This window comes from Oncorhynchus clarkii, chromosome 33 (assembly GCF_045791955.1).
Source record: "Oncorhynchus clarkii lewisi isolate Uvic-CL-2024 chromosome 33, UVic_Ocla_1.0, whole genome shotgun sequence".
In the NCBI taxonomy this organism is placed as follows: Eukaryota; Metazoa; Chordata; class Actinopteri; order Salmoniformes; family Salmonidae; genus Oncorhynchus; species Oncorhynchus clarkii.
The window spans coordinates 5,038,306-5,064,564 of NC_092179.1; the positions used below are offsets into that span (position 1 = coordinate 5,038,306).

At 42.0% G+C, this 26,259-nt stretch overlaps 1 protein-coding gene across 1 annotated transcript in view; it reads left to right on the plus strand.

Moving 5' to 3' along the window:
• LOC139393099 (integrin alpha-X-like) overlaps positions 1-26,259 on the plus strand; it is a 50,270-nt gene that overhangs the window by 5,165 nt on the left and 18,846 nt on the right. The window contains exons 5-14 of the mRNA XM_071141449.1: positions 368-482; positions 688-818; positions 1,058-1,203; positions 1,772-1,925; positions 2,197-2,329; positions 2,587-2,660; positions 2,928-3,057; positions 8,302-8,450; positions 8,618-8,767; positions 10,539-10,739. Coding sequence (XP_070997550.1) covers positions 368-482; positions 688-818; positions 1,058-1,203; positions 1,772-1,925; positions 2,197-2,329; positions 2,587-2,660; positions 2,928-3,057; positions 8,302-8,450; positions 8,618-8,767; positions 10,539-10,739 — 1,383 coding nt within the window. The remainder of the gene's footprint in view (positions 1-367; positions 483-687; positions 819-1,057; positions 1,204-1,771; positions 1,926-2,196; positions 2,330-2,586; positions 2,661-2,927; positions 3,058-8,301; positions 8,451-8,617; positions 8,768-10,538; positions 10,740-26,259) is intronic.

Consider the following 26,259-nt stretch of genomic DNA (forward strand, 5'->3'; position numbering starts at 1 on the left):
GCCGGAGTACTATTTCATTTCTGACCTTTTGAATTTGGGCTTTAAAAAATGGGCCCTTTCAATTTCCCTTCCCCTCTGCAATTATAATCAGGAACTAGCTGCTCTTCACAAACATCCTGTGCTATGTGCTTACCCTCTTGTGCCATTTCCATTAAATACATTGTGACCTACAGTATGACCTGACTCAGATACATTGTGAGCTATGACCTATGACCTGACACATGAACTGAGTAATGCTAATTCCCTCACTTGATTCGCCATGTGGTTGCTTCCACTGATCTCTATGTATTCTTTGTTTGGGTTCAGCCATTTCTGAGATGACATTGTTGTAAAGTCTCCTCTCTCTCTCTCCATTTCGCTGAGCTAGGTGTGTGGACCACGTCAGATCCATGGCTGTGATACTCTAAACTACCTCCAAGGACTTTGTGTTGAGCTGGGGCCACAGCTTACGGTCTCACAAACACTGAAGCCTGCCTTTCAAGGTTATACTATTTGTTTTAGAGGATGACGTGGTCTGTCTTCAATTGAGTAAATGATCAATGTCTACTTCAGGTTTTGTGATAACTGTAACTGACATCAAAAACTAACATGTTTGCATTACACAGGACAAGATGTTTCTTTCTGTGAAAGTGCTTTATGTATCCAATCTATCAACCAACCAATCAATCAATCAGTTCTGTGCTGCAGAGTGCCGTGAGTTTGGCTTGGATGCAGTGATTCTGTTTGACGGATCTCAGAGTATCATAACCAGAGACTTTGTCACCATGATCGACTTCATCAAAAACATTATTCGGATGTTCACTGCCCCCCGTGCACAGGTGGGTGTATGGGCCTTCTCTGTGCCCATCTCTGTCCACTCTGTCACGCAGAACTACTGATTATACCACCCTCTTTCTTATTGGTATCTATTGACTCTGTTCAAATATCCACACTAGTATGGCCATTTATAGTAGAATGCATGGCCAATACACTAGCTTTGTTCTAAATAGTATGCTAGTATGGACTCTTTGGACATTGGTCTCAATGGGAACCATAATTGTGTGTCCACTCCTCCCAGGTGGCAGTTGCTCAGTATTCAACAGACACCAGTGCTGTCTTCCACTTTGAGGACTTTGTGTCTGACCCTAACCCTGACAACCTGATGCGATCCGTGGACCATTTCCAGGAGGCGACATACACCCCATCAGCCATCCGCTATGTTCTGTGAGTGACATACACCCCATCAGCCATCCGCTATGTTCTGTGAGTGACATACACCCCATCAGCCATCCAACTATGCTCTGTCAGTGTCATTCACCCCATCAGCCATCTGCTATGTTCTGTGAGTGTCATTCACCCCATCAGCCATCCAACTATGTTCTGTCAGTGTCATTCACCCCATCAGCCATCTGCTATGTTCTGTGAGTGTCATACACCCCATCATATGAACGATTAATAAAACTGTAATATCCCATTTGTATGTATTTATCCTGAAATTTAACTATGCAAATCAATTAAGAACACATTCTTATTTATTAAGTCGTTGGGAAAGTCAATCAATAATCAATCCGGTTTATTGCAAGTTGCAACAGGGAGACACTACCAGCACAAAAGCAAGAGTAATGTCTAACTGGCCTCTTTGAGACAGGCCTTTTATATTTGTGCTGCTCACGATGGCCAGGAGGGTCACTACTTGAATCAGTCTACTCTAAAGTACTCTAAAAGTCCCCATCTCACTCCCCTCCCTCTTCTACACTGTCTCTACTCTGTCATGTTCTGTCCCCGTCCTCAGAGAAGAGATGATGACAGAAGAACGGGGGATGAGGAAACATTCCAGGAAGCTGTTGGTTGTGATAACAGACGGCAAATCTAACGACCCTAAAGAGACCTTTAACTCTGTCATACCATTGGCCGAGATGAAGGACGTCATCAGATTTGCCATTGGGGTGATTTCATTAATCTTTTACTTGTGAGCTGCATCCAAAATGTCACCCTATTCCCTATATAGTGCACTACTTTTGACTAGAGCCCATAGGGTCAAAAGTCATTCACTGTGTAGCGAATACGGTGTTCCTCTGATCTCTCTTTATTCTAGGATTTGTCTCTGGCACTTCTGTTAAGATGATATGGCTGTTAAGTGTTAGATTGCTCTTAATTTTAAGTGTCATCTCTCTTTTTTGCTCTCTCCCCCCTCCCCCTCTCTCTTCCCCCTCCCAGGTTGGGAAGCAATTCTCTAGACAAGAGCTTGAGCAGATTGCGTCTTTCCCAAACTTTGTATTTGAGACCAACAGTTTTGATGCTCTGAATTCCATTCAGAATGAGCTTAGGGAGAAGATCTTTGCAATTGAAGGTACAAAAGGATTGGGATTTTTTTTTTTTAAACACAACCTATCCATTGAAATAATAACTACAGTAGTTACTATATCTGAATTTAAACATTGGATAAGGAATGTGTACCTTTTACATGTACACCTAATTTGGAAGTTTGTAATATGTGAATTCTAACAGTGGAAATAGAACAGCAGATAATCACAATTTGAAAATGCTTTGTGTCTAGGAAACTGGTATGTTGGTTTGTTGATTATTCTCTTTGTTTTGCATGTTCAGGAACTAACTCCACCAACTCCAGTTCATTTGAACAGGAACTGTCCCAGGGAGGCTTTAGTACCACTCTCTCTGGGGTTAGTGACTGCTCTCTGTCTAGAAAGTGTCTACTGAAGGCCAATATTATTGTTATTGATTATTCCAGAATATCCTTTCACTGTTAATGTCATGTTTAACCAATGTAATGCTTCCCATTTCAGCAGGGTCTGGAGAGTTCTTGCTTAAAAGAGCATTTGTACTTACTTCCATTAAATATTTATATCACTTTACATCACATTACAGTTTAAAAGTAAAGTATGGTTAAGTAAAGTAACACATGAAGTACTTTTCTCTCTCCTGTGAAGGGTGTGTCTCTGTTTGGGGCAGTAGGGTCATACTCATGGTCTGGGGGCATTGTAGAGGCAGCCAGAGGGGTGAATGCCACGTTCATCAATGCCTCTGCACTGGAGACAGACATGCAGAACTCCTATCTGGGTGAGAATGAAGGACTAAGGGAAATACACTACTCAAGCTTTTACAAAGACATCACCAATTATAAAGTCTAAATAATACCGCCACTTAGACAACAGATAATTGTGAGAGGAGTGTATGCCTTTATTGTCAAAAAGACATGCAGAACTATGCCCACAGAACTATGTACTGTATGTATACAATCTCCCACCACTACTGAGCAAAAGAGCAGTGTAAGGAGAAGGAGAAGCATGTGGTGAGGAGACATGAGGTAGCATTCACTACAAATATGTCATGTCAGCAACTTATTATACAGATGTACTGGAGATTTTTAGAAACTGACACCAGATAGAGAACCTACTAATGTATCACCACTCAAAATTATTTCTCATAACTCATCTCAAGTTTGTGTTGGTGTGGGACAGAGACAATTGTTTTTATGAAACTGTAATGTGTACCACTATTTCCATAGGCACTTTTTTCATGTTCTGTTCAGTGTTGGTTCTGGATGGTTTGTGAATAGCTCTGTCAGTGGAGATTATAGAATGATAGCCTGTTTATGTGGTGCCTATTGTAACTGTTCACAGATGCATGGGCACAGTGCTCTACTGTACTCTGATATACTCTTTACTCACCTCTGATTGTGTTGCCCAAAGTGACAGCAATCAGATCAGAAAGTTTGCAGATTATATTACCATCATAGGGCTTATCACTAGCAGTGACGAGACAGCATATAGACAAGAAGTGTCTAACAGTGTGGTGCAGTGAAACAACCTTGAGCTAAATGCAAAGAAAATGATTATGGATTTCAAGAAGCTGGGGGACTGTTTTAACCATCTCGTCCAATATGACGGGGAGCTGGGGGACTGTTTTAACCATCTCGTCCAATATGACGTGGAGCTGGGGGACTGTTTTAACCATCTCGTCCAATATGACGTGGAGCTGGGGAACTGTTTTAACCATCTCGTCCAATATGACGTGGAGCTGGGGGACTGTTTTAACCATCTCGTCCAATATCACGGGGAGCTGGGGGACTGTTTTAACCATCTCGTCCAATATGACGTGGAGCTGGGGGACTGTTTTAACCATCTCGTCCAATATGACGTGGAGCTGGGGGACTGTTTTAACCATCTCGTCCAATATGACGGGGAGCTGGGGGACTGTTTTAACCATCTCGTCCAATATCACGGGGAGCTGGGGGACTGTTTTAACCATCTCGTCCAATATGACGGGGAGCTGGGGGACTGTTTTAATCATCTCGTCCAATATGACGTGGAGCTGGGGGACTGTTTTAACCATCTCGTCCAATATGACGTGGAGCTGGGGGACTGTTTTAACCATCTCGTCCAATATGACGTGAGGTTGGGGGACTGTTTTAACCATCTCGTCCAATATGACGTGGAGCTGGGGGACTGTTTTAACCATCTCGTCCAAGCTTTGTGGGCACTATGGTGTTGAACGCTGAGCTGTAGTCAATGAACAGCATTCTCACATACGTGTTCCTTTTGTCCGGGTGGGAAAGGGCAGTGTGGAGTGTGATTGAGATTGTGTCATCTGTTGGGGCGGTATGCGAATTGGAGTGGGTCTAGGGTGTCTGGGAGGATGCTGTTGATGTGAGCTATGACAAGCCTTTCAAAGCACTTCATGGCTACCGACCTGAGTGCTACAGGGACTATGGTGGTCTGTTTGAAACATGTAGGTATTAGACTCAGTCAGGGAGAGGTTGAAAATGTCAGTGAAGGCACTTGCCAGTTGGTCCGCGGAATGCTTTGAGTACACATCCTGGGAATCCATCTGGCCCCGCGGCTTTGTGAATGTTGACCTGTTTAAAGGTCTTGTTCACATTGGCTATTGAAAGCGTTATCACACAGTCAACCGAACAGCTGGTGCTGTCGTGCATGCTTCAGTGTTGCTTGCCTCAAAGCGAGCATAAAATTTAGCTTGTCTGGTAGCATTAAGTTCACGTCACTGGGCAGCTCGTGTCTGGGTTTCCCTTTGTAGTCCGTAATAGTTTGAGCCCTGCCACAACCAACGAACGTCAGAGCCGTTGTAGTAAGATTCAATCTTAATCCTGTATTGACACTTTGCTTGTTTGATGGTTCATCTGAGGGCATAGCGGGATTTCTTATCGGCGTCCGGATTAGTGTCCCGCTCCTTGAAAGCGGCAGCTCTAGCCTTTATCTCGATGTGGATGTTGCCTGTAATCCTTGGCTTCTGGTTGGGATATGTACGTACGGTCACTGTGGGGACGATGTCGTCAATGTACTTATTGATGAAGCCAATGACCGAGGATGTTATACTCCTCAATGCCATTGGATGAATCCCGGAACATATTCCAGTCTGTGCTAGCAAAACAGTCCTGTAGTGTAGCATCCGTGCCATCTGACCACTTCCGTATTGACCGAGTCACTGGTGCATCCTGCTTTAGTTTTTGCTTGGAATCAGGAGGATATAATTATGGTTAGATTTGCCAAATGGAGGGTGGGGGAGAGCTTTGTATCCATCTGTGTGTGTGGAGAAAAGGTGGTCTAGAGTTTTTTTCCCCTCTGGTTGCATGTGTAATGCTGGTAGAAATTTGTTTAAACTGATTTAAGTTTGCCTGCATTAAAGTCCCTGGCCACTAGGAGCACTGCTTCTGGGTGAGTATTTTCATGTTTTCTTATGGCCTTATAGAGTTGGTTTAGTGCGGTCTTAGGGCCAGCATTGGTCTGTGGTGGTAAATAGACGGCTACAAATAATATATATGAGAACTCTCTTAGTAGATAGTGTGGTCTACAGCTTATCATAAGGTACTCTACCTCAGGCGAGCAATACCTCAAGACTTATTTAATATTAGACATTGTGCACCAGCTGTTATTGACAAAAGACACACACCCCCACCGCTCATCTTACCAGACGTTGCTTCTCTGTTCTGCCGGTGCATTGAAAATCCCTCCAGCTCTATATTGTCCGTGTCGTTCAGCCACGACTCTGTGAAACAGAGGATATTACAGTTCTTAATGTTCAGTTGTTAGGATAATCGTAGGGCACCTCAAAAAAATGTCCAATGATTGCATGTTAGCAAGTAGAATTGATGGAAATGGTGTTTACTCACTCGCCTACGGATTCTCAAAAGGCAGCCTGATCTTCGTCGTCTTTTCCTCCGTCTTTTCTTCACGCAAATGACAGGGATCTGGGCCTGTTCTCGGGAGAGCAGAATATCTTTCTTGTCAGACTAAAGGAAATAGCTTCTTCCAGTCTGTGGTGAGTGATCCCAGTTTTGATGTCCAGAAGTTATTTTGGGTCATAAGAGACGGTAGCAGCAACATTATTTACACAATAAGTAATAAAAAAAAAAAGTTACAAACAAAGCAACAAAACAAAGGAAATAGCACAATTGATTACAGGCATGTAAAATGTCAGCCATCCTCTTCGGCGCCATTTTATCAGTTACCAACTGGGCAGAGGTACAAGAGCATCAAAACCTCCACGACCAGTTTCAAGAACAGCTTATATCCCAGTGCGATAAACCATGCAACCTGAGCTGTTTATCATACTTTTAGCACATATAACTGAACTGCTTTTGTTTTATGATTGTTCTTTTTCTGATCCTTTACTGCCTGTGTGTAATGTACTGTCTTACATGAGGGAGCTCCAACAAAGAATGAAAATGTACGGTGCATTCAGAAAGTATTAAGACCCCTTGACTTTTTCCACATTTTGTTAAATTTCAGCCTTATTCTAAAATGGATTAAATCATTTCCCCCCCATCCATCTACACACAATACCCCATAATGACGTTTTTTCTAATGTATTAAAAATATAAAACTTACATTTACATAAGTATTCAGACCTTTTTCACAGTACTTGTTGAAGCACCTTTGGTAGCGATTACAACAGAGTCTTCTTGGGAATGACGCTGCAAGGTTGGCACACCTGTATTTGGGGAGTTTCTCCAATTCCACTCTGTAGATTTGTCAGGTTGGATGAGGAGCGTTGCTTCACAGCTATTATCAGATCTCTCCAGAGATGTTCAATCGGATTCATGTCCGGGCTCTGGCTGGGCCACTCAAGGACATTCAGAGACTTGTCCCGAAGCCACTAATGCGTTGTCTTGGCTGTGTGCTTAAGGTCGTTGTCCTGTTAGACTGGGGTAAAGGTTCACTTTCCATCCTGAGTGCTCTGGAGCAGGTTTTCATCAAGGATCTCTCTGTACTTTGCTCCATTCATTTTTGCCTCGATCCTGACTAGTTGCCAAGTCCCTGTCGCTGAAGAACATCCCCACAGCATGATGCTGCCACCACCATGCTTCACCGTAGGGATGGTGCCAGGTTTCCTCCAGGCGTGACACTTGCCATTCAGGCCAAAGAGTTCAATCTTGGTTTCATCAGACGAGAATCTTGTTTCTCATGGTCTGAGTCTTTAGGTGCCTTTTGTCATATTCCAAGCGGGCTGTCATGTGCCTTTTACTAAGGAGTGGCTTCCGTCTGGCCACTCTACCATAAAGGCCTAATTGGTGGAGTGCTGCAGAGATGGTTGTCTTTCTGGAAGGTTGTCCCATCTCCACAGAGGAACTCTAGAGCTCTGTCAGTGACTATTGGGTTCTTGGTCACCTCAATGACCAAGGCCCTTCTCCCCTGATTACTGGCTAGGTGGCCAGCTCTAGGAAGCGTCTTGGTGGTTCTAAACTTGTTTAATTTAAGAATGATGGAGGCCACTGTGTTCTTGGGGACCTTCAATGCTGTAGACATTCATTGGTACACTTCCCCAGATCTGTGCCTTGACACAATGTTGTCTCTGAGCTCTACGGACAATTCCTTCAACCTCCTGGCTTGGTTTTTGCTCTGACATGCAATGTCAACTGTCAGACCTTATATCGACAGGTGTGTGCCTTTCCAAATCATGTCCAATCAATTCAATTTATCACAGGTGGACTCCAATCAAGTTGTGGAAACATCTCAAGGATGATCAATGGAAACAGGATACACCTGAGCTCATTTTTGAGTCTCACAGCAAAGGGTCTGAGTACTTTTTTTTTTTTTCTGTTTTAAATTTGTTATACATTTGCAAACATTTCTAAAAACCTGTTTTCACTTCATCATTATGGGGTATTGTGTGTATTGATTGAGGAAAAAGTTATTAAATCCATTTTAGAATAAGGGTGTAATGTAACAAAGTGTGGGAAAAGTCAGGGGTTTTGAACACTTTCCGATGGCATTACTTGAAATACCTGCAAATGGCAAATAAACTTCTTAAACTTGAACTCAAATGCTGCATGTGTCTGTACAGGCTATTCAGTGGCAGTGGCAGAGACAGTGAATGGCAGTATATATTTTGCTGGAGCTCCCAGGTTCAACCACACTGGGCTGGTCCTGGTCTTCCAGAGGGATCCTCTCCAACAGGAGTGGACTGTCACCCACAGGATACCTGGGTCTCAGGTGAGAAAGAGACCAGAGAGGCACCCTATGCCCTATTGACCAGAGCCTATGGGGAAATCAGAAGACACTGAGAAGGCAACCAGAATGCAAAGTTGTCATTACCATGTTGCTCTTTACCTAATAATGTTTCCCTCCACTGTTTCTCTCTTTTCTCTCTCTCTCCCTAGCTTGGTTCCTACTTCGGGGCAGAGCTGTGTGTGTTAGAGATCCATGCTGGGCCAGGGGAGGGCCGTGCTGAGCTGCTGGTTGTTGGGGCTCCTTGGTATCACGCCCAGGGTGTTGGGGGAGAGGTCCACGTCTGTACCCTGGAGACTGGAGTAAGAGTGGCTACATAACACCCCATACATACACGAAGGGCGGAATTAAATAGAACACTGTATTGCATATCTATGTTTTGGTCAATATCATACTAAACCAACCAATTCAGTAGTAGATTAATTGAAATAATTCATAAACTGAAAATGTGCATTATCAATTCATAACTGGTTATGATTCAAGTTGACTACTTTTGTCTGAATGACTCCAACCAACACTGCTGTGTTCATATACAGCTTACAAAAGATTCAAATACTACAGAATTTGAGACACAAATTTCAAACTGACGCAGACCACATTCCACAATTGCCGTTACTGCTTCCTGTGTGTGTACGTGTGTGTGCACGGCACATGTGTAATTGTTGCTTCATGCACACATGAAATACTTGAAGATGCAGTGCAATCGGAAAGTATTCAGAAAGTACCCTTTCACTTTTTTCCATTTTTTTAAACGTTACAGCCTAAAAAACAGAACCTTTGCTGTGAGACTTGAAATTGAGCTCAGGTGCATCCTGTTTCCATTGATCATCCTTGATGTTTCTATAACTTGGAGTCCACCTATGGTAAATTGAATTGATTGGACATGATTTGGAAAGGTACACACCTGTCTATATAAAAAGGTCCCACAGTTGACAGTGCATGTCAGAGCAAAATCCAAGCCAGGAGGTTGAAGAAATTTCCCGTAGAGCTCTGAGAAAGGATTGTGTCGAGGCACAGACCAGGGGATGGGTACCAAAACGTTTCTGCAGCATTGAAGGTCCCCAAGAACACAGTGGCCTCCATCATTCTTAAATGTAAAAAAGTTTAGAACCACCAAGACTCTTCCTAGAGCTGGCTGCCTGGCCAAACTGAGCAAATCGGGGGAGAAGGGCCTTGGTCAGGGAGGTGACCAAGAACCCGATGGTCATTGACCGAGTTCCTTTGTGGAGATGGGAGAACCTTCTGAAGGACAATCATCTCTGCAGCACTTCACAAAGTGCTGACTAGTCACGATCGAGAGAAAGATGAACGGAGCAAAGTACAGAGAGATCCTTGATGAAAACCTGTTTCAGAGCGCTCACGACCTCAGAAGTTTCACCTTCCAACAGGACAACGACCCTAAGCACACAGCTAAGACAAATCAGGACTGGCTTCGAGAGAAGTCTTTGAATTTCCTTGAGTGGCCCAGCTAGACTTGAACCCGATCAAACATCTCTGGACAGACCTGAAAATAGCTGTGCAGCGGTGCTCCCCATCCAATCCAAGCTTGTAGCGCTATACCCAAGAAGACTCGAAGCTGTCATCGCTGCAAAAAAGGTGCTTCAACGAAGTACTCAGTAAAGGGTCTTTAAATACTTATGTAAATATTTCCGCTTTTTAAAAAATACATCTGCCTAGATTTCTAAAAAAGTATTTTAGTTTTGTCATTAGTGGTATTGTGTGTAGATTGATGAGGGAATTTAGGAAAAAATCTATTTTAGAATAAGGCTGTAACATAACAAAATGTGGGAAAAGTCAATACTTTCTGAATGCACTGTATATCAGTTCCTTGTCATTTGTATTATCATGAGTCATTTCACTCTGTATTTTTGGTCATAGTTAGTTTGACTTCGAGAAACTGTATCAAATTGTGTTATACCCGCTCAGCCACCCTACTGCTGCCAATTCAATCAATTTGGGCCGTTTTTATTGTGTAAGCCGTACCACTGGATTACTGTTATTGATCACCCATCCTACCTCCTTCGTTTGCTGGAGTGCGGATGCCTACCTGAATTCGATTTGATTCCATTCTAGGCACCCAACTGCTCCCTCACCCTGCGTGGAGTCCAGGGGAACGTCCATGGTCAGTTTGGGACGTCTCTGTCCCCCTGTCCAGACCTGAATGGGGACGGGTTGCCGGAGCTGGCTGTAGGAGCCCCACTGGAGGACAGAGGACATGGGAGTGTTTACATCTTCCTGGGACGCCCTTGGGGCATCCAGGCCAAATACAGTCAGGTCAGTACTAAATAGACAGCCCTCTTGTTTCTGTCTAAATTTTCTGAAATAAGCTGAAAGCTTGTATGTATTTTGTAAATTGTTTTTTTGTCTCTACCTGACTTTTATTCTGTTATATTATTCTGTTCTAAGCACTGCATCCCCCATAACACAGAGACAATTGCAACCATTGATGGCCACTAGGTTATCACCAGCTGATCTCTCGTTATACCAGCAATACACTCTAAAATCACCCGCACAGCTGATCTCAATTGCAACCACTATAGGTCACTAATTGATTGAGGCGGCAGGTATCCTAGTGGTTAGAGCGTTGAACTAGTAACCGAAAGGTTGCAAGATCGAATCCCCAAGCTAACAAGGTAAATATCTGTCATTCTGCCCCTGAACAAGGCAGTTAACCCACTGTTCCTAGGCCATCATTGAAAATAAGAATTTGTTCTTAACTGACTTGCATAGTTAAATTAAAAAAAGATCACTATCTGATCAAACTTTGAGTCTACATCTGGTAATAAAATACAAGGAAACCATGTTGTATTTGATACCATTCCACTCCAGCCATTACCACGAGCCTATCCTCCCCAATTAAGGTGCCACCAACCGCCTGTGCTGTATAGAGTGGGGCAAAAAAGTATTTATTCAGCCAGCAATTGTGCAAGATCTCCCACTTAAAAACATGAGGCCTGTAATTTTCATCATAGGTACACTTCAACTATGACAGACAAAATGAGAAAAAAAATCCAGAAAATCACATTGTAGGATTTTTTATGAATTTATTTGCAAATGATGGTGGAAAATAAGTATTTAAGAGCAGTTGGAGGCCACGGAAGGAGAGTTGTATGGCATTGAAGCTCGTCTGGAGGTTAGTTAACACAGTGTCCAAAGAGGGGCCAGAAGTATTCAGAATGGTGTCGTCTGCGTAGAGGTGTACCAGAGAATCACCAGCAGCAAGAGCAACATCATTGATGTATACAGAGAAGAGTCGGCCCAAGGATTGAACCCTGTGGCACCCCCATAAAGACTGCCAGAGGTCCGGACAACAGGCCCTCCGATTTGACACACTGAACTCTATCAGATAAGTAGTTGGTGAACCAGGCGAGGCAATCATTTGAGAAACCAAGGCTGTCGAGTCTGCCAATAAGAATGTGGTGATTGACAGAGTCGAAAGCCTTGGCCAGGTCGATGAATACGGCTGCACAGTAATGTCTCTTATCGATGGCGGTTATGTCGTTTAGGACCTTAAGCGTGGCTGAGGTGCATCCATGACCAGCTCTGAAACCAGATTGCATAGCGGAGAAGGTACGGTGGGATTCGAAATGGTCGGTAATCTGTTTGTCGACTTGGCTTTCGAAGACCTTAGAAAGGCAGGGTAGGATAGATATAGATCTGTAGCAGTTTGGGTCTAGAGTGTCACCCCCTTTGAAAAGGGGAATGACCGCGGCAGCTTTCCAATCTTTGGGAATCTCAGACGATATGAAAGAGAGGTTGAACAGGCTAGTAATCGGGGCTGCATCAATTTCGGCAGATCATTTTAGAAAGAGAGGGTCCAGATTGTCTAGCCCGGCTGATTTGTAGGAGTCCAGATTTTGCAGCTCTTTTAGAACATCAGCTATTTGGATTTGGGTAAAGGATAAATGGTGGGGGCTTTGGAGGGTTGCTGTGCTGGGCAGTTGACCGGGGTAGGGGTAGCCACGTGGAAACCATGGCCAGCCGTAGAGAAATGCTTTTTGAAATTGAATTTTATAAATCAGTGTATACCAGTGTTTAAGCCCACGCAAGGTCAATGACGACCAGCCAACAGCGCTGTAGAGATCACAATGATGTGTTAGACGTTTCTGATTTGTAATGAACCTGAGGGCTGCATGATACACTGAATCAAGTGCTCTCAGGGTAGTGGCTGAGGCCTGCATATATATATATAACATCACTAAAATCTAAAACCAACAGTAATGTACATCGTACCAGCTCCTTCCTGGCCTCAAAAGAAAAACAAGCCTTATGAAAGTTGAAAGAAAGAAAGTTGAAGTTAATAAAATCCTATTTTCATCTTGAGCTTCCTTATCAAGTTCTCTACAGGCACAGTGAAGCTCAGCTTATCATCAACCCACACACTTTAACTTGCTCTATAGTATGTCCAGCCAATGTAGCAATGACATGATTTGTAACATGCCTGGCATTTGAAAATACCATGCATTTTGTTTTACCTGAATTTAGAATCAGCTTTGAATCATACAGATTCTGTTGTATGATGTTAAATGCTCTTTGGGAATTTTCAAAAGCTAAAGATAAACTACTACCACTTGAATAAAGAACAGTATCATCTGCATAAAAATGAACATCCTGTCACGCCTTGACCTTAGTTCCTTTTTTTATGTCTCTATTTTTGTTTGGTCGGGGCGTCAGCATTCTGTTGTTTTTCTATGTGTTTGGCCTGGTATGGTTCCCACTCAGAGGCAGCTGTCTATTGTTGTCTCTGATTGAGAACCATACTTAGGTAGCATTTTCCCACCTGGTGTTTGTGGGTAGTTTCCTGTTTTGTGTTTTCACCTTTTAAGATGTTTCGATTTTTATTTCTTACATTCACTTTGTTATTTTGTATTTTCGTATTCTGTGATAATAATTAATCATAGACACTTACCAAGCTGCGTTTTGGTCCGATCCTTCCTACTCCTCATCCGATGAAGACGAAGATCATTACATCCGCTGTTTCAATAAGACCCCCAATGTTGTTGATATGCAAAATGAACAACAGTGGGCCCAAAATAGAACCTTGTGGAACATCTGAGCACACCTCTATGGACTCAGATTTACAACCATCCGCCATTACACAGTGTACGATTTGATAGGTAATTTATAAACTAATCTAGAGCATGACCAGTAATTCCACAACATTTGAACCTTTGCACTAACACAGCATGGTCCACGGTGTCAAAAGCCTTCGACAAATCAATAAAAACAGACGCACAATGTATCTTCTTATTAAGAGCACAGAGCACATTTAAAACCTTCAATGTTGCTGAAACAGTACTGTGGCCAGACCTAAAACCTGATTGCATTCCATTTAAGATGTTGTTTTCTTGGAAGTAGGTCTTTAGCTGCCTACTAAGGACTCCAGTATCTTTGATAGTACAGGCAATAGCACAGTGATCACTTATGTCATTTGCAAAAATATCAGAAGCATTAAAACGATGAGGAGTATTGGTTAAGATCAAATCAATCAAAGAGGATTTCAGAGGATATTTTATATTCAACCTAGTTACACTGTTGACAATCTGAGTGAGATTGTAGGTATTGCACAGAATTTTAAGTTGATCAGAGCTAGATGTTAGCCAGTCCTGATTCAGATCACCCATCAGGACAAACTCAGAATTGACATTCTGTGATAACAATTTGAAAATACAATCCAGAGAGCCAACAGTAGCAGATGGAGGTCTATAGCAACAAGATACAACAATATTTAAAGATGAGCCAAGGTTTAGGTTCAAAGACAGATATTCAAATTGCTTAGGTTTAGTAACAGAAGTCAGAACGACCACCGAGAACTTGTCTTTTACATATACAGCAGCACCCTTAGATGTACGATCTGTACGAAAAACATTGTAACCATTTATGACTATTTTTGTCTGTAATAGGTTTTTTTAAGCCAGGTTTTAGAAAGCATAAGTACATCAGGGTCGGCAGTTTTTATCCTTATATTCATAAAACCAAAGTTGGGGCGGAAGACTTCTTACATTCATATGCAAAAACTTCAGGCCACTCTGACTACTTAATTCGGGCAGGGGTACGAATGTCAGGACCTGGATCAGACTGGACATTTCCAGACAAAAGAAGCAGCAAGATAATGGCAAGTCTAGATCGAGGGTTACAACATTTGGAGTTACAGACAGCACTTGGACGAGAATCCATAGTCACCAGAGTCTTTAACGCCACATATTTAAGGAGATGTGTAAAGTCCAGAGACATGGTTAAGTACCAAGAGAACAGTCCTGACATGTAAGCGCACGAGTCCAATTTCTCCCATATTGTTCGGGAGAAATGTGCATAGTTCTCATGTGCATTTCCGGAGCAAGCGTGGGGTTTCTCACAATACTCGAGGGAGACACAATCATATTTTCTCATTCACAGTGCAACGGGCTCTAAATGTATCGCCAACATTGTAAAAGCCAAGGGTAGACACCAGCAAAATGAACAACAGCATCATGTTTGTTAAAACAGTCACTAAAAGTCACTAATCAAATATTTCAACCGCTGATCAAAAAAAAAGTCAGCGATGTATGATGTAGACGAGCAAAGGTCCGGGGAGAGAGAGAGAAAGTGGCGAGGGCACCCAAGCTACTAACAGCAGCAGTCAAACACCCAAGCTAACTTGCTACTTCCAGACATATAAGTGAGAGAGAACAGCTCACTGAGCATTACTCGCCCTAGCAGAGCTGGTTAGGTTGTTATGTTATCCAAAGTGTTGGTGACCAACTGTGCTGTCAGATTGTCCGTTCGTAAATTCAGAGCTTTTCGCTTTCAGAGCGCACACCGGACCCTCTGGCCGGACCCTCTGGCTGACAACGGCCATATTCAACAGGTGTTGGGTGTTCGTAAATCATCAGTTATTCTGCGCTCTCTGGCAAGAGTGCTCTGCAATCAGATTAGATGTAGATGGCCAGACTGAATTTACTGAATTGCAGAGCCTTTTGTTAAGATATGTAGCTAGCTACGTAAACAATTAACCATAATCATGACGTTACTACCCTGCATGAATCTGCAGGTAGCTAACCAACCAGGTTCAATGTTAGCTAGCTAACATTAGGCTATAGGTAGCTAAGCAAATAGCTTTGAGATACGAATAATAAGGTCATACATGTAACGTTAGCTAGCAAGCCAGCTAGCTAAACAATGAACCATAATCACAACTCATGATGTTACTACCCTGCATGCATTTACAGGTAGCTAGCTAACCTTGAACCTGGTTGGTTAGCTAACAGCAGTTTTAATACACAATACATTTTAAAAAGAGCAGTGTTAGTTAGGTTTACCTAGACGTACTGACCAGCTCAAATAGACAGAAGCGTGCTATATGGCAGACCAATCCGAACTCATCTCTCGGCATGTCCAGCCCACTCATTATCTCAGCCAATCATGGCTAGCGGGAGGGTTGCTGGCTTTTTCTTTGGATAAACCAACTAGGCTCGTAATTTAACAATTGTATTCGTATTTACAGATGGCATACAAGTTTGTTATTATGGCACATTAAAGTTCACATGTTCAAGAAGGAGAGTTTACGTTCAAACGGCTCTCCTGTGAGGTAGTGACCCGCGACATACGCCTAGTTTCCTGAAACGGGTCACAAATCTGGTTCAAAGGCACATGATTGCTGCGTACAATAGCGATAGGATCAGCAGAGGCATTGAGGGCAGTAAGAGGGACATAAATTGGGTTGCTTACATTGTCTACCAATGCCCCTGGTATAAGGTACATTAGATCCCATCCTCCTTATAAAACGTGTTTTGCTTTCAAAAGGTATCGAAATTGTCAACAAAAGTTACACCCATTAAGCTGCAATAATCACGTAGCCAGATGTGAAGAGAACGAATCCTGCTAAACCGTTCAATGCCACGATTCAGAGAGGGCACAAGGCTAGATAAGATGGGTCTTTTGTTATTGTCTGGCAGAGAGTTAATCAGTTTAATTAACCTCTTACCGCTTCCCCCCTACTTTGTGCAATTTCCGCCTGAAGACATACCCAAATCCAACAGCCTGTAGCTCAAGCACAGAACCAAGGATATGCATATTATTGGTACCATTTGACAGAAAACACTCTGAAGTTTGTGTATATGTGAATTGAATGTCGGAGAATATAACACAATAGATCTTGTTTAGATATAAAAATTAAAAACGTATGGTTTTATCATCTTTAAAATGAACAAGATAAAACAAACATTCAGATAGGATGATGAAACCATTTCAGTGAAAAATATAAGGGCAACAGTACTTGTGCAAAGTTTCAGAATGATAACTTCCAAAATGAGTGTGCTACATGACATTTATCATGGAGTCACCCAGGTGTCCCACACAAGTAGCCCAAATGTACCCAAGTGGCCAAATTGGTGAAGGTATACATTTTGAAACAAATAACTATAAACAAAATACCAAAATGGTATTCTAACACACCCCCCCAAAGAAATTGAGAAAAAATTGAAATAAAAAAAAAATGTGAGAAAAAAAAAATATTAAAAAAAGATGGGGAAAAAAATATATATATCTATATATATATATATATATATATATATATATATATATATATGTATATATGTATAAATTTACAAAATAACATGGGTAACTATTTACACACTTTCAATATTTGGAAGACCCTCTATCAAATCAAATATATTTATATAGCCCCAGCCTAAAACACCAAACAGCAAGCAATGCAGGTGTAGAAGCACGGTGGCTAGGAAAAACTCCCATGAAAGGCAAAAACCTAGGAAGAAACCTAGAGAGGAACCAGGCTATGAGGGGTGGCCAGTCCTCTTCTGGCTGTGCCGGGTGGAGATCACAGTGGTTGTAGAGGGTGCAACAGGACAGCACCTCGAGTAAAAATTAACAGTTAAGGGTTCCATAGGCAGAACAGTTGAAACTGGAACAGCGGCAAGGCCAGGTGGACTGGGGACAGCAAGGAGTCATCATGCCAGGTAGTCCTGATGCATGGTCCTAGGGCTCAGGTCCTCCGAGAGAGAGAAAGAGAGAGCATACTTAAATTCACACAGGACACCGGATAAGACTCCCATTCGGAGTCAGTGTCACTGTGAAAGAAAATGTTCAGTTAGAATAGTTTCACATATTAGCCCTGTATCAACAGGTATAATAAACAGATATATAGAAAGTTGAAGGTTGAATATATTAGGTTGAATATATTATTACCGTAATTTCCGGACTATAAGCCGCTACTTTTTTCCCACGCGTTGAACCTTGCGGTTTATACAATGAAGCTTTTCCCACTTTCACAAGATTCATGCCGCCAAAAAACTGAGCACCGTCACATAATGTGACGTAAATCGAGCGCGCTCAAACTTCCCATCATTCTGATTAAGGTAGTCATTTTGTCACCCTCATCATGGCAAAGACACAGAGAAATGCATATGATGCAGCTTTCAAGTTGAAGGCGATCGATCTGGCTGTTGGAAAAGGAAATAGTGCTGCTGACAGCGTGGAGCATTGTCAAAAAATCAACTATCATCAACGGGTTTTGAAAGGCTGGACTGCTGCGTGTTGAAGAGGGCAGCGATCCAACATTGGATAAAGCAATTCTGAGGCTATTCAACTCCGACACCGAAGGAGATGACTTCAGTGGTTTCAGTGCACAGGAGGAGGAAGATAGTGACCAATGACTTTCTTGGTAGGCTACTGTTTAATTTTTGTTACAAGCCGTGTTTCGTTAAAGCCTATTTATTTTTGTTACAATCCGTGTTTCGTTAAAGCCTATTTATTTTTGTTACAAGCCGTGTTTCGTTAAAGCCTATTTATTTTTGTTACAAGCCGTGTTTCGTTAAAGCCTATTTATTTTTGTTACAAGCCGTGTTTCGTTTAAAGGCTGTGTAAAGTTAATTTGTTTCAATGTACCGGTAGGCACCTGCGGCTTATAGACATGTGCGGCTTATTTATGTACAAAATACATATTTTTTAATAATTCAGTGGGTGCGGTTTATATTCAGGTGCGCTTAATAGTCCAGCAATTACGGTATAACCTGCTAGATCTACCGTCTCTTTTACATGACATTTCAGCTAGATCTACTGTCTCTATTATATTACAACAGACCAGCTGTATCTACTGTCTCCATTTCACTTTGGCCATTGATATGGTCCTACCCTCTCAACAGCCTCAAATAGGCTATTTCATGTGGGTTGGGGTGGGGCGGCAGACACGCGCATCTCACATTTCATGACATTACATGTTTATATATTGCTTCTAAATAAAAAATAATATTTTGATTAATTTCTAACAAGGGCATTAGCATGATAAGAACTTCCAAACCAGTCCAAAACGATGTCCTCTCCTGTTCAAAAAATATTCCTCCACAATCGCTAAATGAAGCGTCATACAACAACCTGTCTCACCTTCCCAATCAATTTATTCTAAAATTGTGTGTACATCTGTATATCTAGACTTAGATTTAGCTTTCCCTGATATAGTCGCCATTATGATTGATATATAAACAGCTGAATCTGCGTGTTCACCAAACAATGCAGTGCGTAATATGCGTAGCTCCTTCCGGTATGAATCTTCAATAGCGAATGACTCACTTTACGCTGAAGCTTACTACATGGGTTGGTCTTGCAACACATAAACATGGCGTATTGCCGTTTAGCTCAGCTCATTGGCTATCTACCCAGCTAGATTTCAAGACGATCAGTGGTCATTGGGTTAAAAGACAGTAAATCAACGAAACAGCGGGCAAATCATTGGTGCACAATGATGTCATGACTTGTTGTCTTCAAATCGGTTTATTTCAGTCAATACGTCCTGCGAAATGGCCCATCACATTTGATTGTTTTACAAACAAACCAGTTGATTGCAGTGAAACCAAACATGACTGGAAAAGTCACGTTCTGTGTGGGTTATTTACTTGGAATGTGTCATCGAAAATGGAATGAGACGGAATTCACGACACAAGCGGTTCACAAAATGTTTCGTGTTAGGCTATAAAAACGGATTTTATCAAACAAAAGATAATTAATTGTGTAACAATGAACATTGAAATTGCAAACAGACGAAGATCGTCAAAGGTAAACAATTTATTTTAATGCAGTTTGATTATATTACGTCTGTGCTGGTTAAAATTGATTTTTTTATGGGGTTCTATGCTCAGATAATCGCATTGTATTCTTTCACAGTAAATCCTTTTTCAAATCTGACAACTGTTGATGATTAGTTACATGAGAAACGAGACCAAGATGAGACTCTGGACAAGGCGGATACGGTATAGCAAAGGCCGTTTATTCAAGCGTAATGATATCTGGCAAAACGTGCTGCACGGCCCCCATTCATCCAGCTCTTAGGGAACTATCGGAAGAAGAGAGCTAAAAACATATTGTGCAGTTCATTTTATGCATTGAAATGACGTAGGTAGATTCTGGTAGTCCTGGCTTCTGGTAGGTTGCTTGTAGGTGATAGACAGTCCTCTCCAGCCTGGTGTCAGTATCCCATTGGTTCTCGACAGAGTTCTTTGTCTTTGGAGCCCCTCCCGAAGGGTTTTGAGTGTGTGCGTGTATTTATGGGTTTCAGTGTGTACGTTATCTTAGTCAGCCACCAGTGCGGGTGGATTCCAGTGCAGTTAGTATATACAGAAAACAGAGTGAGGGGGAAGGTATAACACAGAGTGCAAGCCAAAATTGCATGGTTAGGCCACAGGCAGACAACAGTCAGTGAATGCGTTATTACATGTGTTAATATGTTATTACACAACACAGTTGGATTAGCAAGATTCTAAGCTTTCGATACATGTGAGACACTTGTATTTTCATGAATGTTTAATATTACTATTTGTGTAGCGATCACCGTATGTTGTGGAATTTCAGCCCGCTAGCGGGTTCCGTGCGCAGAGAGGTTAAACTGGTCAGAGCTGCCTTCATAATTTAATTGAAACCCACATGGACTACGATAGAATCCATGTTCATATCTGGGCGAAGTACATTCGGGAGCAGCTTAGTAATAGCTTAGTAACTCGAGCTCCGGGATAGGACATTGTTTTTGCACCAGGAACAGTCACATTTCTTACCATGGAGCTGCCCAAAATCACGGCTGGCGAGAAAGATGAGGAAATCCGCCCACTCCCACGCTCCACAGGATTCGGAGAACCCTTTAAGGATGGGCGATAGGCAGGATAACTTGAGCCCGTAGCTCCCGGCTCCTGGTGCAGGCCTCCGACAGACGGAGAAGCCCTGCTCGATCCAGAGCAGGGAAGGAAGGTTGCTGACGTCAACATCGAAATCGTAGGGGAAGGAGTAGGCACAGCGGTCGCAGACAGAAGTACCCCCAGAAACAAAGGTGCAGGAAGACCAGGCTACAGTGTGGCGAAACTATTCGTTGTTTACATCCGCTCCAGGCCTCATGTTGGGAGTGTAGACTGCGTTGTGGGAGGCCACTGTCTTCGGCTTCCACAGCTCATGACATACGACGATCATTGATTGCCATGCTCCTCTTGCTGTGCTCCTGCGACTCCGCTATCAGACGGGGGAGAAAAGGCAGGAGATGGCTCCCCTAGAAAACAAACTCCAGGCAACACCGGCCAGTCGGGTGTGCTGATTAGTAATCCTGCACAGGTGTTTGGGTGAGCAGAGCTGTGATGCCTTCTTTGGCTGGTCTGGTGCTAAAGGTAGTGCAGCCTTCCACAGTGCTGAACTGAGTGCTGCTGTCTATTGTGCTGCATCTAGTGCCGCTGTCCATGGTACTGAAGTGAGCGCACCTGTCTATTGTGCTGAGGTGGGTGGCTCTGGTGCTGCACTCAGCCACACCTATGCCTAATGCCTCTCACGATGGCACACATGGGTATCAAGAACAAGATAAAAACATGGAAGCTTCTTGCCATTGTTGCTACCTATCTGGCCATCCAAAATCACAAAAAAACACAGGGCGCGTTCGAGCGGATCACTTTTGCCAAGTTTCCAATTCCAGGATTAGACTCCCAATTGTCCTTCTTTGGTCACCGCCTTTCAAAGTGTGTTGCATTATGGGGATATAAATTGTTCTACTTGCGTCTACATGTCGACTGCATGAGCTTTACAAAAATCTTGTGATCACAAGTGTTTTGCAGTCGACTGCCAGTTCCTGCAGTTACTCTTTACCAACTTCATCCTGCAGCCATTGCCTGCATTGTGGGAGGCTCTATCATCAAGCAATCATTAGGTGGGTTTTTTACCAACCAAAGACATGACTTTAACAGGAACCAACTTTGCCTCAGTTAATATGATGGATGTATATACACATGAATGTGATATTTGAGGGTCTCTCATTGATTGTAAAATGTACACATATTTTTTGTGAGTGTGTGAAATGACGGTTAGAGACATGTTCATTTCAACATTGTAAAGAAAAACTTTTATAAATAATGGCAACACTGCCATGTTGATCTGAGCCTTGCTGTTGTAAAACCACATTAGTGTCTGACTTCTGTCTGTTACAGATGCACCTCCCCCGACTTCACTCCTCGGCTTTCGTTTACAGTTGGCTGCTTTCGCTTTACCACTTAAACCAGCCCGCCGACTTCTGCCACATTGAAGCGTGTGCATCGTTTTCGTGACGTTGTCAGCTCACCCGTTTATAAATCGACAGAAAACAGCACACTTTTATAGTCAATAGTTTATACTCTTATCATTACAACATACTTTTGTTATCCAACGATTCAGAGAATCTCTGTCCTTAAAAAAAGTCAGCACACAAACGAGCTGAGTATCTGGATGAATGTACAAAATCAAATGAATGTACAGTATAAATACAAATGACACTTATGCACACAGTAGAAACAGGTTAAGTTATAGAGTAGGCTACAAAACTCACCTCCGAATGGCATAACACATTTATTCAAACAGGTCTGAACAGGGTTGATCTTTACGCATGAGTGTTTATACAGGCCAAAGTTTTCTTTATAATCATGTAAATATTTTACACTCTCTAAAGAAACTGCCATGCAAAGCTATAGAGCTACAAAGGAGCATGCATGTAAAGCAAATACTGTAGAGGAAAAAAGTGTAAATCTTAAAGTTGCCTAGTCATTCTTCGTATTGTACATTGTTTTTTTTATTTAACTAGGCAAGTCAGTTAATAACAGATTCTTATTTACAATGACGGCCTACCAAAAGGCAAAAGGCCTTCTCGGGGGACGGGCTGGGATTAAAAATTTAAATAACATAAACACACATCAAGACAAGAAAGACAACACACCACTACATAGAGATCTAAGACAATAACATAGCAAGGTAGCAACACATCATGGTACAAACATTATTGGGCACAGACAACAGCACAAAGGGCAAGAAGGTAGAGACAACAATACATCACACAAAGCAACCACAATTGTCAGTAAGAGTGTCCAAGATTGAGATAGAACTGTCCAGTTTGAGTGTTTGTTGCAGCTCGTTCCAGTCGCTAGCTGCAGCAAAGTGAAAAAAGGAGCGACCCAGGATTGTGTGTGCTTTGGGGACCTTTAACATAATGTGACTGGCAGAACGGGTGTTGTATGTGGAGGATGAGGGCTGCAGTAGATATCTCAGATAGGGGGGAGTGAGGCCTAAGAGGGTTTTATAAATAAGCATCAACCAGTGGGCCTTGCAACGGGTATACAGAGATGACCAGTTTACAGAGGAGTATAGAGTGCAGTGATGTGTTCTATAAGGAGCATTGGTGGTAAATCTGATGGCCGAATGGTAAAGAGCATCTAGCCGCTCGAGAGCACCCTTACCTGCCGATCTATAAATTATGTCTCTGTAATCTAGCATGAGTAGGATGGTCATCTGAATCAGGGTTAGTTTGGCAGCTAGATTTAACTTTAGCCTGCAGCTTTGATATGTGCTGAGAGAAGGACAGTGTACCGTCTAGTCATACTCCCAAGTACTTGTATGAGGTGACTACCTCAAGCTCTAAACCCTCAGAGGTAGTAATCACACCTGTGGGGAGAGGGGCATTCTTCTTACCAAACCACATGACCTTTGTTTTGGAGGTGTTCAGTACAAGGTTAAGGGTAGAGAAAGCTTGTTGGACACTAAGAAAGCTTTGTTGTAGAGCATTTAACACAACATTTGGGGATAGGCCAGCTGAGTATAAGACTGTATCATCTGCATATAAATGGATGAGAGCGCTTCCTACTGCCTGAGCTATGTTGTTGATGTAAATTGACAGGCAGTGGCTGAGACAGCAGATTTTCTGACTTTATACACTGCACTCTTTGAGAAAGGTAGTTAGCAAACCAGGCCAAAGAGCCCTCAGAGACAACAATACTCCTTAGCTGGCCCACAAGAATGGAATGGTCTACCGTATCAAAACCTCTGGCCAAGTCAATAAAAATAGCAGCACAATATTGCTTAGAATCATGGGCAATGGTAACATCATTGAGGACCTTTAAGGTTGCAGTGACACATCCATAACCTGAGCAGAAACCAGATTGCATACCCAAGAGAATACCATAGACATCAAGAAAGCCAGTCAGTTGACTATTGACAAGTTTTTCCAACACTTTTGATAAACAGGGTAAAATAGAAATAGGTCTAATACAGTTAGGATCAGCTTGATCTCCCTCTTTAAATAAAGGATGAACCGTGGCTGGCTTCCAACTTTTTGGGGTTAGACCCACAGAGAGAGAACTGCTTCTTAAAGTAACTAACTTTGGCCTTCCGGATAGCCTGACTGCACTTAGCTATGTGCCTTTTTGCATTAGTTTAGACATCTTCTGCACTTTATTGCTATAGAGATTTGTCTAGAAAATTCTCAAACAGAATAGCTGATAATATAGAGGATTGCTTTATATTCCAGGTGTCAGACTCTTATTTACAGTAGTATAGGTCTAAACAGTAGCTTACCAAAGGGGAGAAAATGTGACATGCTGAGAGAAGAACGACCGTGGTTTGGTTTCCTCCAAATCATTGATCAGTGATAATTCACTAACAGACTCTCTCTTTTACTTATAGAAAGTTGATAGACTTATGTAATAGCATTATAGAATTTAAACCGACCTACAAATGTATAGAGCTAGCCAGCTTGTAGTCCTAAAAACCGTAAATGAGATACCTCTGGTTCATTCAGCCATTCCTATGGGGAAAGAAAATAAGGCCTGAGGTTAACACAGGCTTATGAGATCTTTTATGTTTTGTTCTATGAGACAATACCAGCCAGTTAACATGACTTTTATGAATTATTAGCTTTTATGTGTGTTGTGTTGTTTTATTACATAGGATATTACAGTTTTTGACTTCCTGTTAATAGGATAGTCTTGAACGGAGCTCATCCAGTTTATTTTCAAGTGCGTTCTGCAGTAGAACAAAGGGTAAAGGCAGATTATCCAATCGCCGACGCAGTCTCGCAAGGCATCCTCCTCTTCATACGAATGATGGGGATTTGGGCCAGGTCTGGGAGGAGCAGTGTATCCTTCATGTTTGATTCATTAGAACAAATCCTCGTCCGGTTTGAGGTGAGTAATCGCTGTTCTGATGTCCAGAAGCTATTTTCATACTTAAGAAATGATGGCAGAAACATTATATACAAATTAAATATACCATCTATATCACCAATTGTCCTCCGCCATTCTCAATGTCTTATGGCTTGGGGGTAGAAGCTCTCTTAGAGCCTTTTGGTCCAGGATGGTAGGGAGTTCGGCCCCGGTGATATACCCTCTGTAGCGCTTTGGTCGGTGCATTTGCCATACCAAGCGGTGATGCAGCCAGTCGCACATGTTGCTGCATTCCATATTTACATTGGTCTTCAATAGCTTTATTTTTGCAGAAGAGTAGTCTTAATGTAGGCATAATTTAGCTATAATTTGGCTAAGTAATTGTCTGCAATTAAAAGTGTAATCTAAATCATTGTAATTGACATGCTACATTTCCAGTTGAATCCTTTTATTTCAGTTGTAAAATGTCATTCTTCCATTTATCGTTTTCCTAATTCGATTTTGCTGTTCCTGATAGGTTACTTCATTGGGGCATGAGTAGTGAACGTAGACAATTATCATTTTCCATGCCATTTCCACTGTCTAGTATCAAGCCGGCTTGACACCGTAACAGTGTCAGATCAGCTGGTGTACTAGTTTATTGCGCTGTTCTTTTCATTGCAACCACGGCTATTTTAGCTTTGAGCTCTGTGTAATCTCGCATTAGTAGCGTGTTAAGAAATCCCTGTTAAATATTGCATCTTTGTTGCAATTTATTTATTTATTTATAGGGGTCAATGCACATTAATCAACATCAATATTACAATAATGTTAATAATAATAATAATAATAATAAGTTCATAATAAACATCCATGTAAATGTGCTAATTTGCACCCTTAGTCCCTGGGCAGGTACTATACAAATACTCACTAAAACAATACAAAATACAAATACATTACATACAATAATATATCATTCTAACGACAACACTATCATCAACTGTTGTCTTACCTATGAGGAACCACAGATAAATCATGTGTACAGGTTTGGATAGATTTGAGCCATGTTTTCAATAAAAAATGTAAAAAGTACAATAATCAGTGCAGCTTCTCAAGTCCATGGGCGTTGCATTCCAGTATCTTGTAGCTCTAACTGAGAAGACTGATTTTACTGTGTGGAACGCAATCCCCTCTAGTTACTGCCCTTGTTATCCTGGAGGGGCTTTCATAGTGGTGGAGGGGCAAGAGCATGCAGGATCTTAAAGACATCTACATCTACATAATGCTTAAAGCTATCCAGACTAAATATATTATGTTTGTAAATGATATGACAATGGTGGTAACTGTTTGGTTTGTTATCAAAAATCTTAAGTGTTTGCAGAGTGATTCAATTGGTT